The sequence below is a fragment of the Rhinatrema bivittatum genome, unplaced genomic scaffold (assembly GCF_901001135.1).
Source record: "Rhinatrema bivittatum unplaced genomic scaffold, aRhiBiv1.1, whole genome shotgun sequence".
Lineage (NCBI taxonomy): Eukaryota > Metazoa > Chordata > Amphibia > Gymnophiona > Rhinatrematidae > Rhinatrema > Rhinatrema bivittatum.
In genome coordinates, this window is record NW_021820891.1 from 12,819 (window position 1) to 29,992 (window position 17,174).

At 45.0% G+C, this 17,174-nt stretch overlaps 1 protein-coding gene across 1 annotated transcript in view; it reads left to right on the plus strand.

The window, feature by feature from the left end:
• The first annotated feature begins 4,860 nt into the window (after positions 1-4,860).
• Positions 4,861-17,174, plus strand: part of LOC115082265 (inactive N-acetylated-alpha-linked acidic dipeptidase-like protein 2) — a 100,601-nt gene continuing 88,287 nt past the window's right edge. The window contains exons 1-2 of the mRNA XM_029586510.1: positions 4,861-5,022; positions 12,091-12,184. Of these exons, the coding sequence (XP_029442370.1) occupies positions 4,861-5,022; positions 12,091-12,184 (256 nt within the window). The remainder of the gene's footprint in view (positions 5,023-12,090; positions 12,185-17,174) is intronic.

The following is a 17,174-nucleotide window of genomic DNA, read 5'->3' on the forward strand; positions in this document are numbered from 1 at the left end:
GACCTCTCCCTCGGCGGCCATATTGGATCCGAACTCTTGGTTTTAATAACAAAAATTGTTTCCTCTTCAATTGCCTACTCTTAGCAACATCAGGAATTACTTGGATTTTTTTTTTACCACAAAAAGGAAATCCTTATTCTTAAAATATTTCTGAAGCACTAAAATTTTATCTTGTTCAATACAATAGGATACCAAAAGTGTAGCCCTGATGGGGATATCATCAATAGAATCCTCCAAGAAGGAGGTCAAATTAGGACTGCTATTGTGGCAATTTTGTAAAGCCATTTACATGCATAGAGGGTTTCAAACCGGCATGGGAGTACACATTGGCGCATGTGTATCGATGCACATCCAGTTATGCAGCCATTTTATCAATTTCACACACATTACAAAATAGCCTGGCCACATGCACGTGTGCCCAGTTTTAAGTGGGCATACCTAAATGCGCAAATTGTGACTCTACCGCGTAAGTTAGGCTATTTTATAATGGGCGCATGTCCACACCATTGCCAGTTTCACCAGTTCGTCTACTAGTTTACCCAGCTAAGAGCTAGGTTCTCCAAACCCCTCTGGTTTGATAGCCTGCACTCCTCCAAGTTACCCCAGAACCTTTAAACCTGGCAGAAATGGCAAATTTATTTATTTATTTGTTTGTTTGTTTGTTTGTTTGTTTAATTTTCAGTTAAACCTTCTCCGTAACAGAAATAAAGTTACATGGCAATGGATCTGGGTGCACGCTGGGGACATAAGTATTTATGTGCATATCTCTTGACCACGCCCCACAACACACACTAGGGGTGTGCATTCGGATTGACCGCATTAGTAAAACGCAACTCATATTTTTTTTTTACTTAAAAAATTGATTCGACATAAACGATCGGATTTCCCACATATCGAACATAGATATGTTCGATATGTGGGAAATCGCGATTGTTGAGCCAAAATAAAAATATAAACCCCCTCACCCTCCTTAATCCCCCCCCCGACTTACCACAACTCCCTGGTGATGGAGCGAGGAGTGAGGACGCCATTTCTGCAATCCTTGGCGAGAAGCATGTGACGTCGGCGGCACGTCGAGTGACGCTGGCGTCACGTGATTCCCGGCTCGTTCGCGCCGGACGGCTCGTTCGGCCCAAAAAGAACTTTTGGCCAGCTTGGGGGGGCCTCCTGACCCCCCCAAGCTGGCCAAAAGTTCTTTTTGGGCCGAACGAGCCGTCCGGCGCGAACGAGCCGGGAATCACGTGACGTCGCGTCTGAGTGACGCGGCGCCACGTGATTCCCGGCGAGTTCGCGCCGGACGGCTCGTTCGGCCCAAAAAGAACTTTTGGCCAGCTTGGGGGGGTCAGGAGGCCCCCCCAAGCTGGCCAAAAGTTCTTTTTGGGCCGAACGAGCCGTCCGGCGCGAACGAGCCGGGAATCACGTGACGCCGCGTCACTCGACGTGCCACCGACGTCACATGCTTCTCGCCAATGATTGCAGAAATGACGTCCTCACTCCTCGCTCGATCACCAGGGAGTTGTGGTAAGTCTGGGGGGGGGATTAAGGAGGGTGAGGGGGTTTAAATTTTTTTTTTGCACATATGTACATATACCCAACTCATTGGATTTTTTTTATGTCCATATTGGCCGCAAGTGGGACCCCCTTTCGGACATAAAAAATATGAACATAAAATTTTGCTCTGCACATCCCTAACACACACACTCCGAGACCAGGCCCACACTATGCCCCTTTTTGAAATGAAGTGAGATGTGTGCACAGTGGGAGAGATGTGTGCATCTGGGAGGTTTTTAAAATTCGGTGAGCAAGCTCGAGCCTGACTTGTGCACCCATCTCCCGATTTTGGCATGCGCCGGGCTTTTAAAATTAAACCTTATAAAATGTACTCATGCGGGTAAATCCTAAGGATAATTGAATGGCAAATATTGTAGCAACTTTCAAAATCCCACTTGCACGGGTAAAGTGCAATTACACGTGTAAAACCAAAGTTTAAGTACGTAAAAGTTTTTTTTAAATCAGACCCTTTATATGCTCCTACTCCAGGTCCTTTCATAGTGAATACCAAATAGAAATATTTGTTAAGCAATTTTGCTTTTTCCTCATCAGCCTCCTCTTCACTTCTCACAATGCCACTTTTGCACTTTCTTCTGTCACTAACATATCTTAACAAAAAGTCTTGAACCTCATTTTGCCATATTTGCAATTTTTTTCTTCTACTTGAATATTGGTATTCCTGACCACTTTCCCATCTTCTCTTAACTTTTCCAGATACTGTTGCTGCTGGTCTTTCTGCGATCTCTTGTAGTTTATGAATGCTAACCTTTTCTCCTTTACATTTTCAGCTGCTTCTTTATATAGGCACAGAAGCCTTTTTTTCCTCTTTCCTTTAGCAAATCGAAAGTAGTACCTATATGCATCTTTTGCTATAATGCAGTAAACTTTGGCCTTTTTGACTGGATGTATAGGCTAGGGATGTGAATCTTTTTTTGACGATTTAAAAAAATCGTCAGATATTTTTTAAGTCGTCAAAAATCATTAAGAGTCGCGATACAATAGAAATTCCCCCGATTTATCATGAAAAATCGTAAATCGGGGGAGGGGGGAGGGCGGGAAAACCGGCACACCAAAACAACCCCTAAACCCACCCCAATCCTATAAAACTAATCTCTTACCTTCCCCCACCCTCCCGAACCCCCCAAAACATTTTACGAGTACCTGGTTGTCCAGTGGGGGCACAGGGACTGATCTCCCGCTCTCGGGCCATCGACGCCATTTTGGCTGCCACTCAAAAATGGTGCCGATGGCTTGATAAAAAAAAAAAGCCCACCCGACCCTTTAAAAATGACCCCTTAGCTTCCCCCACCCTCCCGAGCCCCCCAAAACATTTTAAAATTACCTGGTGGTCTAGTGGTGGTCCCAGGAGCGATCTCCCGTTCTCGGGCCGTCGGCTGCCACTCATAAAGATGGCACCGATGGCCCTTTGCCCTTACCATGTGACAGGGTATCCGTGCCATTGGCCGGCCCCTGTCACATGGTAGGAGCACTGGCTGGCCGGCGCCATCTTTAAAGATGGCCGCTGCCATCATAAAGATGGGCACCGCCGGCCTGTGCCATCTTTAAAGATGGCGCCGGCCATCCAGTGCTCCTACCATGTGACAGGGGCCGACCAATGGCACGGATACCCTGTCACATGGTAAGGGCAAAGGGCCACTGGCGCCATCTTTATGAGTGGCAGCCGACGGCCCGAGAACGGGAGATCGCTCCCGGAACCACCACTAGACCACCAGGTAATTTTAAAATGTTTTGGGGGGCTCAGGAGGGTGGGGGAAGCTAAGGGGTCATTTTTAAAGGGTTGGGTGGTGGGTTTTTTTATCAGGCCATCAGTGCCATTTTTGAGTGGCAGCCAAAATGGCGCCGATGGCCCGAGAGTGGGAGATCGGTCCCCGCGCCCCCACTGGACCACCAGGTACTCGTAAAAAGTTTTGGGGGGGTTCAGGAGGGTGGGGGAAGGTAAGGGGTCAATTTTAAAAGGTCGGGCCTCACTAAAAAAAAAATTAACGATGTGAATCGGAACCGATTCTGATTCACATCACCACCGATCAGATTTTTTTCTCTCTCTAGCCAAACCCGATCGTTATGACGATCGGGCACACAATTCACATCCCTATTATAGGCCAGAATTGGGAAAGTATTTTTGGGAAAAGCATTGATTTCATGGCCCTAGTCTTGATGCAAGTTGCCACCGACAATGACACCATCTTCATTTAGCTATCTTGATTGCAAAAAAAACTATCTTATCAGTCTGGGCGAATGTTTTGCCCCCCTCATATTTCTATTTGAGAATGAATTATGGTAAATTAGTTTTACAATGTCTTTCTGTCTCTTAGGTGGGGAAGTCCCCTAAGAAAAGGGGCCCTATGAATTCCCATTGCTATACATTGCCTATGGCTCTCCAATCCTCTATAACATCTTTTATGGCACTTTTCAGTTAACTTTTACCAATAATGTTTGCATACCTTCTTGGAGGTGTGTGAGAGTATAGGTGTGTAAGAGGAGCACTGGCTGGAATGAATGCTTATTTTGATGTGTATGAATGGGTTGTATTTCTGGGTAAACCTATTTTTGTTTATCTTGCAACTTTGGAATTTTACTTATTGTACACTGCTTTTTCTTGATTAGGATATTGTTGGTTGTCTCTTGAATAAAGAATGTTTTTTTTTTATTCTTCTATATTCTCTTCTATAGTATTGTACTGCTAGCACCATCCTTTACAGTGTCATAATTTACAGCATTCCAAGGTTCTGAAATCAATAAAAATATGCAGGGAGAAAATGTTTTGGTTCATTTTTCGTTTCAGGGGATATTTTTATATCATTTTTTAATGTGTTTAATGTTTATTTTGGTTTGCTTCATTTTCAAAACCAAAATAAACACTACAAATAAAAGATTCAAAATGGGATGTTGCCCTGAGGACTCTGCCACTACCTCAGGTTCCAGGACCTCCCTGGATCCCCTACACCCGCCACTCCCGCAAATAATTCTAGGTGTGAAGATGGCTCCCCCTGGTTAGGCTAAGCCAATCTCAGCCAGTTACTCTCTCAATCCCTTGGCTCCCACCTCTTATCAAATAGCTGGGGTCAGTGTCTCCCCTGGCCCCTACTTACCCCCTTCTGCGGGGGTCTTCATCCAGAAAGGGCAGGAGCAATCCCCAATGACTCCTGCCCATTGGCTTCCTCTTAAAAAAATAACACCAGCCAGCCCTGAGACAAACGTCAGGTTTGATGCCAAGAAAATGCTCCATCTAAGGGATGGCTGGCAGCATTTTGGTATATATGTCCATATGTTTATATGGCATACAGCAAAATGATACCAACCAGCCCCGAGATCCAGCACCATTTTGTTGATGTCAAACTTGGCCTTGGCCTCAACACTGGCTGGCACCATTTTTTAAAGCAAAGCCAGTGGGGCAGGATCAAAAAGGGATTGCTCCTGCCCCTTTCTAGGATGAAGACTCCCATGGTAAGGGTAAGTGGAGGAGGCCCAGACCCATCTTGTGGGAGGGCAGAGAGAATGATGGGCCCAGGAAGGCCCTGGCTGGGCTTGGTCAGCTCAGCCCAGAGAGATCCCAGCTTCAGGTTATTGGTAAGGAGTTAGAGGAAGTAAAGGGCCCAGGGACGCTCCCTTTGTTTTTTTTTTTTTTCTTTAAATTAAAAAAAAAAAAATATTGTAAGAACAAAATATATCTGAAAATTTTGGATAGTATATTTTTGTTTCATTTTATTTGGAACAAACCTAAAATCAAAATGAATGCACATCCCTTGAAATCAATAGAAACAATGTTAAATGCGGTATCACTTTCCATGAGTGGTGTTCCATAGAGACTCTATAGCATAGTCAAGTGCACATTTTAATATACAGCTAGGCTAACATGCAATCTGCTGGTTTATTTGTGGTATAACATATAAAACAGTATTATTCCTACTTCAAAAGATTGTTATGCTGCATGATTTCTGTCATGGTTTTCAGATACTGTGTTTCCCGGCTATTCCCTGGTGTCCTGCTGAGACATACTGGAAGCATCTCACTCTCACTCAGGCCCTCATTTACTAAGCATTTTTCCCAGAGTCACGGAATGGGAAAAAAGCCTTAGTAAGACAGGCCCTTTGCTTCCACCCAAGAATAAGGTTTCACTGTGGCTTTCCCATAAGCATGCCTTGGGTTCTCTCAAGCTTTAGGAAATGATCTAGGTTTGTTGACCAATTATGGACTGCAACTTTCCAGTATTCAGTGAAACAAATCATATAGGGGCAGATTTTCAAAGCCCTATGCACATAAATCCAGGAGGATTTACGCGCGTAGAGGGGTTACGCGCACTGGGCCTATTTTCAAAAGGCCCGGCTTCGAGTTCTGAATGGGCGAGCAGGGGGCGAGGTGGGGCAGACAGTCTAGGGGCACAGTTGGGTGATCCGGGGCGGTCCGGGAGGCATGGCCAAGGACTCCGGCACAGCGGCCGGGGGATCGCGCACCGGCACAGCACTCGGCCCGGTGCGCGCAATTCATGCCTGCCACTAAAGGTTTCTTAGGAGTGTGAGTCCAAATACTGTCTTAACTGATCCACTTCAGAAAAAACATGTCTATTATTTTGAAAAATAATTAAGCATCTGCATGGGAATCTCAGGTAGAATTTTGCTCCTCTTGCTGTTACTTCACTTTTCATACGCAGAAAAAGTTTTCTCTTTTCTTGCATCGTTTTTGTTATGTCTGGAAATATTCTAATTTGTTTCCCATAAAATTGAACTAGTTGTTTCCGGAAATATAATTGCAATATCATATCTCTGTTCGATACCCGAGTAAATGTCACCAATAAGGTCGCTCTTGTTTCTACATTGGTTTCAAAAGATTTCTCTATTATTTCTGAAAGAATATCACTTGGCTCCTGATCTTGATCTCTGATATCTGATTTTGATGGTATATATAGAATTTTTGACACAGTTGGGATTGTTGCTTCAGTGAATCCCAATATATCTAGGAAGTAACTTTTAAAAAGATTTTTAGAGGAAATCCATTTGGTCCTAGGAAAATTAAGGAACCTTAAATTAGGTCTCCTTAATTCATTTTCAAAAAAGTCCATTTTCCTTTTCATATTGGGATCAGATTTTATTAACTCACATTGCACTTTTTTTACTTGCTCATCAATTTCTTTCAGCTTTACCTCAGTCTGTGTAATCCTATCCTCCTAGTTTTGAGCTTTCCTTAAATTTTCTTTAACAGTATTAGTCAGATCTGTAACATTTTTATTTAAAGCTGTAATTGCCTTCCAAATTAACTCTAATATTATTTTCTCTGGCGTTTCCAAATGCAGAGGCATTGTAATTCGGACTTTTCTCTCCCTACCTCCGAAGGTCGCCTCTCCACCGCCGATCGCGTTCCCTCTTCGCTCAAAACCCCAGAGCCCTGAAACAATGGGCTCTCCAAAGCAGCTCTCTGGCATTGCTTCTCTGGGGTATCGAGTTCCTTGGGGGTAGTTGTTGTTCCGTCAGCGTTCCTCGGTATACCGCTCCCATATCTCCATGGTCTGTTGGGGGAGGTGGGATAGTTGGCGCTCCGGGACTGAGGGATGTTTCGTCAGGCCTGGAGTTCATTGGCTGCCCTCCAGTGAGCTCTCCCGCGGCCCCTCCTACTGGTACCTGTTGCATGGCTCTCCCAAAGGACTCCTCGATTCTGGGTTGTCTATACGAAGAAGTTGGTGTAGAGGTAATAATTTCACGTAGCTTAGCCTTATGTTTTGTGTGAGGCATTTTTGAGGAAATAAATCATGAAGAAAAGGCAAGTTTCTTTTAGACTTCCTGGGATCCGAGTAACCTATGTCTTTCTATGTGGCAGCCATCTTGCCCCGGGTGAAAAGAGGATTTATATTCAGACAACAACCAACAAGGACTGAATTGCACAGGCTGAGTAAACAAATAAGCATGGGAGTAGCTTGCTTATTGCGACGGTTACTGCCCCTAACCAATTAAGCTTGATACTTCACTTAGATGCAGCTCCAGCACTGCTCTCTACATCAATGGCAGGGGTGGAATAAAAAGTTACTAATAAGGGCCAAGAGTAACAGATAAGTATGAGAAAATAAAATAAGTGTGAAAGCTTGCTGGGCAGTTTGGATGGGCCATTTGGTCTTCTTCTGCCATCATTTCTATGTTTCTATGTATTTGCATACATATATTTCAAAATTGGGATGCCCATGGCAAGTGAGGTGACATTACCGTGGCCTTCTGGCTGGGGTTGACCATTAGAGATGTGATTCGGCCAAACCTTTCAGTTTGGTTTTCGTTATCAGCCCGCCACGGGAAATTTTGTTTTCCTGCGGTTCGGGCCAATTTTATTTCATCTGACCCCGAACCGAAGCATGAAACCCCAACCCTTCCAATGTACTGAATTACAATGGGGGGTTGTTAAAAAAAAAAAAAAAAAACAACCCAACCCCCAACCCTTCAAATTTAATTAATTGCAACCTCCCACCCTCCCGACCCCCCAAGCCTGACTGACCCCCCAAGACTTACCGAAAGTCCCTGGTGGTCCAGCGGGGTCCCGAGAGTGATCTCTCTCTCTCAGGCCATCAAATGCCACTAATCAAAATGGCACCGATGGCCCTTTGCCCTTACCATGTGACAGGGCTATCGGTGCCATTTGCTGGCCTCTGTCACATGGTAGGAGCAATGGATGGCCTGCACCATCTTAAAAAATGGTGTGGGCCATCCATTCCTCCTACCATGTGACAGGGGCCGACAAATGGCTCTGATTGGCACCATTTTGATTAGTTGCAGCCGAGGGCCCAAGAGGGGAGGCTTGCTCCTGGGATCCCACTGGACCACCACAGACTTTCGGTAAGTCTTGGGGGTGTAGGGCAAGTCTTGGGGGGTCAGGATGGTGGGGGGTTGCAATTAGTTAAATGTGAAGGGTTGGGGTGGGTTTGGGTTTGTTTGGTTTTTTTTAAATGTGCCCTTTCTCCCCCCCCAATACGATAAGAAAACCACACGAAATTTGTGGGTTTTCTTTTCGTTTCGTCGCCCTCGAAACGTAATGAAATAGGAAATATCATCTCTATTTCCTATTTCGTTGCAAATGAATGCTCATCCCTATTGACCATGACCTGAGGTGCAAGACATATTCAATTCTTGAAAGTTGGCTGGGTAAAGAATAACAAAAAGCATGGTATTCTTGCTCATACGTTGCTTCAGTGGATGACAGTGAGATGAGTTGCCTGTCAAGTTTTCGGCTATGACGGCCAGAATTGGCCTAACGCATCACCCAAAATTGTGTTGGCATGCCTAATGAATGACACCTGCTCTTTTATGGCACAGGACATTTTTGCACCACAGAGAAATTTGGGGTTCATTTATCAAATCGCATTAGGGCCCTAATGCCACAATAATGCTCTCTCTCTCTCTCTCTCTGATAAATCTAGGCCTAAGTCAGGATTCAATTGCAGGACAACTTCAGGGATGAGGCTTTGACAGCCATACATCCCCCAGTGATGCTACTTTGCTGTAGCATTATGATAGGGTGCATTTGGTGAACTATGCTGCTGCCATAGCCATCTAATAAAGATCTTCTTTTTGAATGTCTGGCTGTTTCTTACAAATGGCAAGAAATATGGGACAGAGGTAGGGATGGGCATGGGGGGGAGGGGGGTCAATTATAAGTAGGTGAGAGGATGCAGTTGCACCTGAGATGGTTGAAGAACTGTATAGTTTGAGGTCAGTTCCATAAGTATACTTCAGACACAACGAGCTTTATTCAGAAAGGAACATTTCCCTTTCTGCACCTATATAGAAACAGAAATGATGGCAGAAAAGGACCAAATGGTTCATCCAGACTGCCCAGCAAGCTTTTGATAGCAACAGCTGTGCCATACAGGTCTCACCTATAATGGTAGCATCTGCAGTGCCATACAAGTTACCCCCATACTTAGTTTCCCAAACCATCAAAGTCAGGGTCTTGTTGGTTGCTGTCTGATTCCAATTCCCCATTACCTCTTGCCATTGAAGCAGAGAGCAATGTTGGAGTCGCATCACAAGTATAAGGCTTATTGGTTAAGGGCAGTAACAGCCACATCAGCAAGGTATCCCCATGCTTATTTGTTTTCCCAGACCATAAAATTCAATGTCCTTGTTGGTTGCTGTCTGAAACCTTTTTCCTTCATTTCCCCCTACCATTAAAGCAGAGAGCAATAATGGAATTGCATCAACAGTATGAAGGCTTATTAGTTAAGGGTAGTAACTGCCACACCAACAAGTTACCCCCAATCACTCTTTTTCTCATTTCCATCCTCTAGCCTATGGAAAAAATCTTTAATGAATAACACTTAATGTAGGCTGCTCAATAGCAAGTCTAAACTTAGATGGAAAAGACTTATCTGCCAAAGGGGGTCATTTACCAGACGGATCGCACGCAATAAGGGAAGTTTCGTACGTGAAAAGTCCCTTATCGCGTGCGATACCAAGATGGGGGTGGAGTCGGCCCCGGAAGAGGAGGAGTCGGGGCATCACCGGGGCCGACTCCGTGAAGACGCTGCGGATGACGAAAAGGTAAGGGCCTTTTCTCGTCCTATTTCGCGCCCAATTGCTACAACTTCTATGGTGGCACTATTGGGTGCGAAACCGGCAGCGATCGCACCGCCGCGGTGCGATCGCTGCCGGCTAGCACAGGACCGCCCCCCCGTTTTGGCCCCCCGCCCCTCATTCCCTAAAGTATTGCAGGCCTGCGATACTTTAGAAAATGAGGCCCTAAGTAGCACTGAATATGGAGATGTTCAGTAGCATATCTGTACTGCTGAATAACCCAAGTTAGCCGGATATGCCCATCTGGCTAACTTTAATAAATACAAACTATGACCCAATTCCCCCACCCTACAATATCATCAACAAAGAACTACACAGGGGAAACTTTGTGATGTGTTCTGATGTGCGGTAGCACTATATGTGTAATAACCACTTAATGGTTAAACCTTTTTGTTGCATACCATTTTTAATTTCAAAGGTTGCTCAAAACAAATTTTTTGTTGTTTTCCAAGGACTCCTCTACTTTTCTTATCTATTTTTTATATATGATTTTATATTTTTAATTTTCAAATTATACCTTAATCATGGCACAATGATTCACACTGAGTACTCTCCTTAGCGGTCAACCTGACTCACATTTGTTGTAAGTGCCAAATAATACTGTACTTATCTTATTCGGTAAATTGGACCAATGTCCATCTGATTAATGCTATCTTCCTGCGTGAGTCGGAGCCGACTTTAATAAATGGCTACAATCTGAATATCTATCCCTTTATTTTTCTATTCTTCTTTTTAACTGAGCCATTAGGACACATTGTTAACAGAAAACTGGAACTTGAAAATATCTTTCCCCACCACCATAATATAGTATCTTAACAAAAAAAAAAATGTTCATTGATAAAATGGAAATTTTAGGGTCATTTTTTTATGGTTGGTGATCTGACACTGGGTTCTACATGAAGGTGTATGCTTCCGGTATTGCAGTCTTTCCTCATTAGCTTAGTAAAGCCTTCTGTTTTTCTGGCCAAAAATGTTACCATTATTTAATGATCTAGACATGTCCCTCTTTTTCTTACCAAATCCCCCTATCAAGATCATTTCAAGGTTGGCATGTATCAGTTTGCATGTCGGTTCTCTCTGCTACTTTTACCAGTAATACATGTCAGCATGACCTCTAATAGTAGAATATATATCCTTTGAAATTATCGATTGCTGTCTTTACAGTAGGTTATGATGTTACCATGTACCATGTCTCCTTCTTTTTCCTGGCGACTATTATTATCTCATTTACCAATGTCCCAGCCACACTTCTCCCATGGGATGCAATCCAGAATTACTATCGGCACAGTGATCAGGCAGGATAGTGTCAACAGTTTTCCTGTTCTCACTGATTGCTGTCTGGGCATCCCAGAGGCTGTAATTTTCTTTGCCAAATGCTATGAAAGAAAAATGATAGGATGGTTAGAATATACAACTTTCACTAATGATTTGCTGCTATTATCTGATTCCAAGAACTCTTTCCAAAGACCAGATGTGGAAGGAATCCAATTTTTCTTTTATTTCCTCACTGCTAACCTTTCTAATATTTGTTTGCTATGCACAGAAGTGTTGAAAAGACATTCTTGATAACAATTTCCATTTATCTGGTGATAAGGAAATACAAATATTGAACACCATTCTATATCCCTATACTTGTTAATATTAAGTGTTGAAACGCAGAAACTCTTAGACCTACAGTTGTTCAACTTATTTTTTTTTTTTATAAAATACTGTAATGAATAGGCATTTCATTGATTATGTAAAATTATGTAAAAGACAGCAATCAAATTAGACTTGATACCTCTTGCATCATTGTCTAAATTCAAAGTCAGAAGGCTTATGTCATCGATTCACTTACAAATGAACATTTTTGCCAAGAAATAAACATTGCATTGATATTCATAGGCTTGGTTATCCTCAATAGGTAATATAAGTGATAGAGCAAATAGTTCTTAATATGTTTCTTAATATGGTTTCTTGTGGTGTTATTTAGCTAACAGCTGCCATCATTTTGAAGATCGCAAGTGAACCAGTTCTGCCCTTTAATGCCCTGGATATAGCACTGGAAGTTCAGAACTGCCTTCAAGGTAATTTTGTTAGAAGACTAATACTTTCAGCAGATGTACAGTTTTTCTCTATACTTGAATTCTATCTTTCACAGCACAAATTAATCCTCATTAGCAATTTTTGCCTTTTGCCACAGTAAATAACATATCTCGTCCTCTATTTTATCATTACTAGTCCATTGCTAATGCAAGTGGACCTGTTAGTATTCAGTGTTAGAGCAATTTTGCATATGTATTTTAATTAAAATCTCTCCATCGCTCAGTCCACAATTGCACCATATCTGATATCACCTTTGCAATTCTTGCTCCAATTTTCTCCCCTTCATTCAACACTGCTGAGATCCTACAGGGAGAATAAATATTGACATGCAAGACCAAATGCCAAAATGAGCAGGGGTCATTGGCAAACACACGAAGTAGGTAAAAGAGGCCTATCAAAAAATAGTGAAGCACAAAGAGGTTGCTTTGAAAATCCTCATGTAAATGAGCGAGTATGTTCACAAATGACCTGACACAAAATTAGGTGTGCTCCTAACTTTTGCACAGAAATTTGCACACACAGGGGCAGATTTTAAATACTTGCGCGATCGCGTACTTTTGATCGCGCACCAGGCGCGAACAAAAGTACGCTGGATTTTATAAGATACGCGCGTAGCCGCGCGTATCTTATAAAATCCGGGGTTGGCGCGCACAAGGGGGTGCACATTTGTGCAACCTGCGCGCGCCGAGCCCAGCACGGCCTGCCTGTTCCCTCCGAGGCCGCTCCGATTTCGGAGTGGCCTCGGACAGAACTTTTCTTCGCCCGCCCCCCACCTTCCCCTACCTAACCCACCCCCCAGGCCCTATCTAAACCCCCCCTACCTTTGTCGGCAAAGTTACGCCTGTCGGCCGCCAGCCCCGCTCCGTCCTCCGGTCCCGGGGGCTGGTCCGGAGGCCTCGACCACGCCCCTGGGCCGGTGACACGCCCCGGGCACGCCCCGAAACACCGCGTCGTTTCGGGAACACCCCGGACACGCTCCCTCCCTCCCCTTTTTGAAAACCCCGGGACTTACGCACGTCCCGGGGCTTTATGCGCGCCGGCGGCGAGGGCCTTGTGCGCGTAAATCCGGAAGGATTTACGTGCGCGGGCCTTTTAAAATCCGCCCCACTGATTTTAAATTCTAAACCTCTGCATGTAGGTGTGACTCCATCCCCCAGCAAACCTTCCTGCAGAGCACATGAAAGTATGTGTGCACTTTTGCATGCACCGAGCCCTGGGCTATCTTAGTACAGCCATTTACACTCATAAAATGAGTTTGATGAATGGAAAAGGTTTTGAAAATTACCCCCAACATTTAAAGATAAACCATTCATCACCATCAGCAATGTATTTAAAAAAGTGAAAAACAGGGTGCCAAATAATTTATTTGGAGGTTTTTTCAACCCTGCCTTCCAACCAGTCCAGCCAGCCAACTCCTTCTCCTGACATTCTGACATTAAAAAAGAATAAATGTGTCCAGCAGACCAGCACTTCAAAACACCCCTCCCCATATACTCATCCCTCAATTAAATTTAAAAAGTACAGGTCCAGAACCCCCTCCCCTTCCCTTAGTTTCCTCTTCCCCCTTCATTTTAAAATTAACAGAGAGCCAGGGTCCCAAGCTGTTCCCCACACACTCCATTTTCTCTGCGTTCTGAATGGGGATTATTCCTTCTTGACAGTGCAGTGAATACATGAACATTACCAGTAGGCACTCAGAATTACCATCAGAACTGTCAAAGCATGACAGAAGCTTAGAAGAGGAGGTAAGATTTAATCCTCTTGCTAGATTCACTTGAGGGGTTTGGGGGTGATTTGGGGGGGGGTGGGGTATCACAGTGGTTATGGCCCCCAGCTCAATTTTTAATTGGGTGAGAGGGATAAGGAGGATTGTCTTCACTTAATTTTGAATGGGGCCAGTCAGTGGGAGTTTCTAAATGTGTCCACTCTCCTGGGGTATTTTTGGAATCAGATTGTGTGACGAAGAAGGTTGTTCAGTGTTAGCTGGCTCTATAGGCAGTAGAAAGGGGGCTACGGGGCAATTGCTCCCCTCCCCCCCCCCCGAAATAAATTCATGCTGCCACTACAATGACCGCTCTCCCCTGCCCTTCTAAATTTGCATCGGGCTCCCTACGTATTAAGCATATCTAGAAGCTTGTATTGTTTGATGTTTTATGAAGAATGGTGATGTTTCTGTCCCCACGACAGCCTCTGTTTTGCCGTCCAGGCTTTCTCAGGGGAAAATATCGTTCATAATTATTCTTGCGTTAATACCATGGACTGTATTTAGTGAAGAGACTTGAAAAGGTTTCCAACACGCTAAGAAGAAATTGGAAATTCACAGATGATTATGCTGCATTTAGCAAGCTGTTAATTAGAACAGTTGAAGTCTTGAGACACTGAATTGGCAAATCGACATACAAAGTTGAATCAATAGTAAGAGATCAAGTTCTCGTCACTAAATACAATCCATGGTATCAACGCAAGAATAGTTATGGACAATATTTTCCCAAGAGGAAGCCTGGATGGCAAAACAGAGACCTTTGTAGGGACGGAGAGAAATCAAAATATAGCCGAAGTAGACTACAGAAACATTGTTGGAACAACAGTCCTGTGAAACAATTACAGAGTATCCTTTCTTGTGGACTGTGATTCAACTGTATCCCTTTTTTAATGGAGGTGTCTTCCATGCGACTCATTTGCAATTCACAAAAGGCCGCATTTTAAAAGGGTTACGCACGCCGGGCCTATTTTAAAAAGGCCCAGCGACGCGCATAAAGCCCCGGGACGCGTGTAAGTCCCGGGGCTTGCAAAAAGGGGCGGGGTGGGGGTCAGGCTCCTGGCACAGGAGCTGAAGTAAGTTTGGAGATTTAAAAAAAAGCAAAGGAAAAGATAGGGGGGAAAGGGCGGGGGAGGTAGGGGAAGGTGGGGAGGGTAGGGAACGGGGGAAGGCAGCGCGGCTCGGCGCGTGCAAGGTGCTCAATTATGCACCCCCTTGCGCGCGCCGACCCCTGATTTTATAACGAGAGTGCCTGCGCGTGCATGTTATAAAATTGGGAGTACATGTGCGCCACGCGTGCTTCTTTTAAAATCTGCCCCAAAGTATCTTTCTTGACGTCCAGCTCTACTGCAAGTGTGTCATTGTTTTATTACAAGCACTCTGTATATATTTTGACAATGTTTTGATATATATATACATTAGAGATGTGAATCGTTTTCCATATCGTCTTAACAATAGAAATCGTGTGGCAGGAGAAGAAAATCGTGTTTGGCACGATTATTTCGTTGAAAAATCGTTAAAAATCGTTTTTTCCGATTAGTGCGCACTAACTCAAAATGATACAAATAGACACTTTCCAGGTCACTGAAGGTCAGTTAGGAATGAATATGTGTTCCTATTGGCTGGCAGCCCTCTTATCTATTGATGTTACCAAGGTTACCACTGAGGTGATGGTTGGGGGGATGGGAAATGGAACTGGAAACTCAGGAACACCAACAGAAAATGAAACAAAGTGTTCACACTTCCCAGGTCAGTAAAGGTCACTTAGGAATGAATATGTATTCCTATTGGCTGGCTGTGCTCTTATCTATTGATGTTACCAAGGTTACCACTGAGGTAATGGTTGGGGGGATGTGAAATGGAAACAGTTGGAAGCTTGACATGTGATGATCAGCACTCACGTGACTAGAACTTCTTTGTTTATTATTTTTGTTAGCAGACACGTGCATGTTGAATTTGCCAATCACTGTGCATTTTAGAAAGGTGGTCCTGGCTGGAACTGTACACAGTTCAAATATATGTAATTGATTGTTGGTAAGTGAATTTTTTAAGTAGCCACACTGGCACAAGTATGTTTACTTTTCCTCCTACTTAACTCACTAGCTCAGCTTTGTAAGAAGGGCTTCTCTGCTTGAGTGAGGGTCAGGCAGCTCCCCCCTGTCTGTGAAGCCAGCCTCTCACTAGTAATGCAGGGAGGGAGCTGTCTCAGACTTCACCATCCTCCCCCCCCCCCTCACCCACACACCATTCACTAGCTGGGACATGGGGGAAGTCAGGAGTGAGGGTCAGGCAGCTCCCCCCTGTCTGTGAAGCCAGCCTCTCACTAGTAATGCAGGGAGGGAGCTGTCTCAGACTTCACCATCCTCATCCCCCCCCCCCCCTCACCCACACACCATTCACTAGCTGGGACATGGGGGAAGTCAGGAGTGAGGGTCAGGCAGCTCCCCCCTGTCTGTGAAGCCAGCCTCTCACTAGTAATGCAGGGAGGGAGCTGTCTCAGACTTCACCATCCTCCCCCCCCCCCTCACCCACACACCATTCACTAGCTGGGACATGGGGGAAGTCAGGAGTGAGGGTCAGGCAGCTCCCCCCTGTCTGTGAAGCCAGCCTCTCACTAGTAATGCAGGGAGGGAGCTGTCTCAGACTTCACCATCCTCCTCCCCCCCCCCCCCTCACCCACACACCATTCACTAGCTGGGACATGGGGGAAGTCAGGAGTGAGGGTCAGGCAGCTCCCCCCTGTCTGTGAAGCCAGCCTCTCACTAGTAATGCAGGGAGGGAGCTGTCTCAGACTTCACCATCCTCCCCCCCCCCTCACCCACACACCATTCACTAGCTGGGACATGGGGGAAGTCAGGAGTGAGGGTCAAGCAGCTCCCCCCTGTCTGTGAAGCCAGCCTCCCACTAGTAATGCAGGGAGGGAGCTGTCTCAGACTTCACCATCCTCCTCCCCCCCCCCTCACCCACACACCATTCACTAGCTGGGACATGGGGGAAGTCAGGAGTGAGGGTCAGGCAGCTCCCCACTGTCTGTGAAGCCAGCCTCTCACTAGTAATGCAGGGAGGGAGCTGTCTCAGACTTCACCATCCTCCCCCCCCCCCTCACCCACACACCATTCACTAGCTGGGACATGGGGGAAGTCAGGAGTGAGGGTCAGGCAGCTCCCCCCTGTCTGTGAAGCCTGCCTCTCACTAGTAATGCAGGGAGGGAG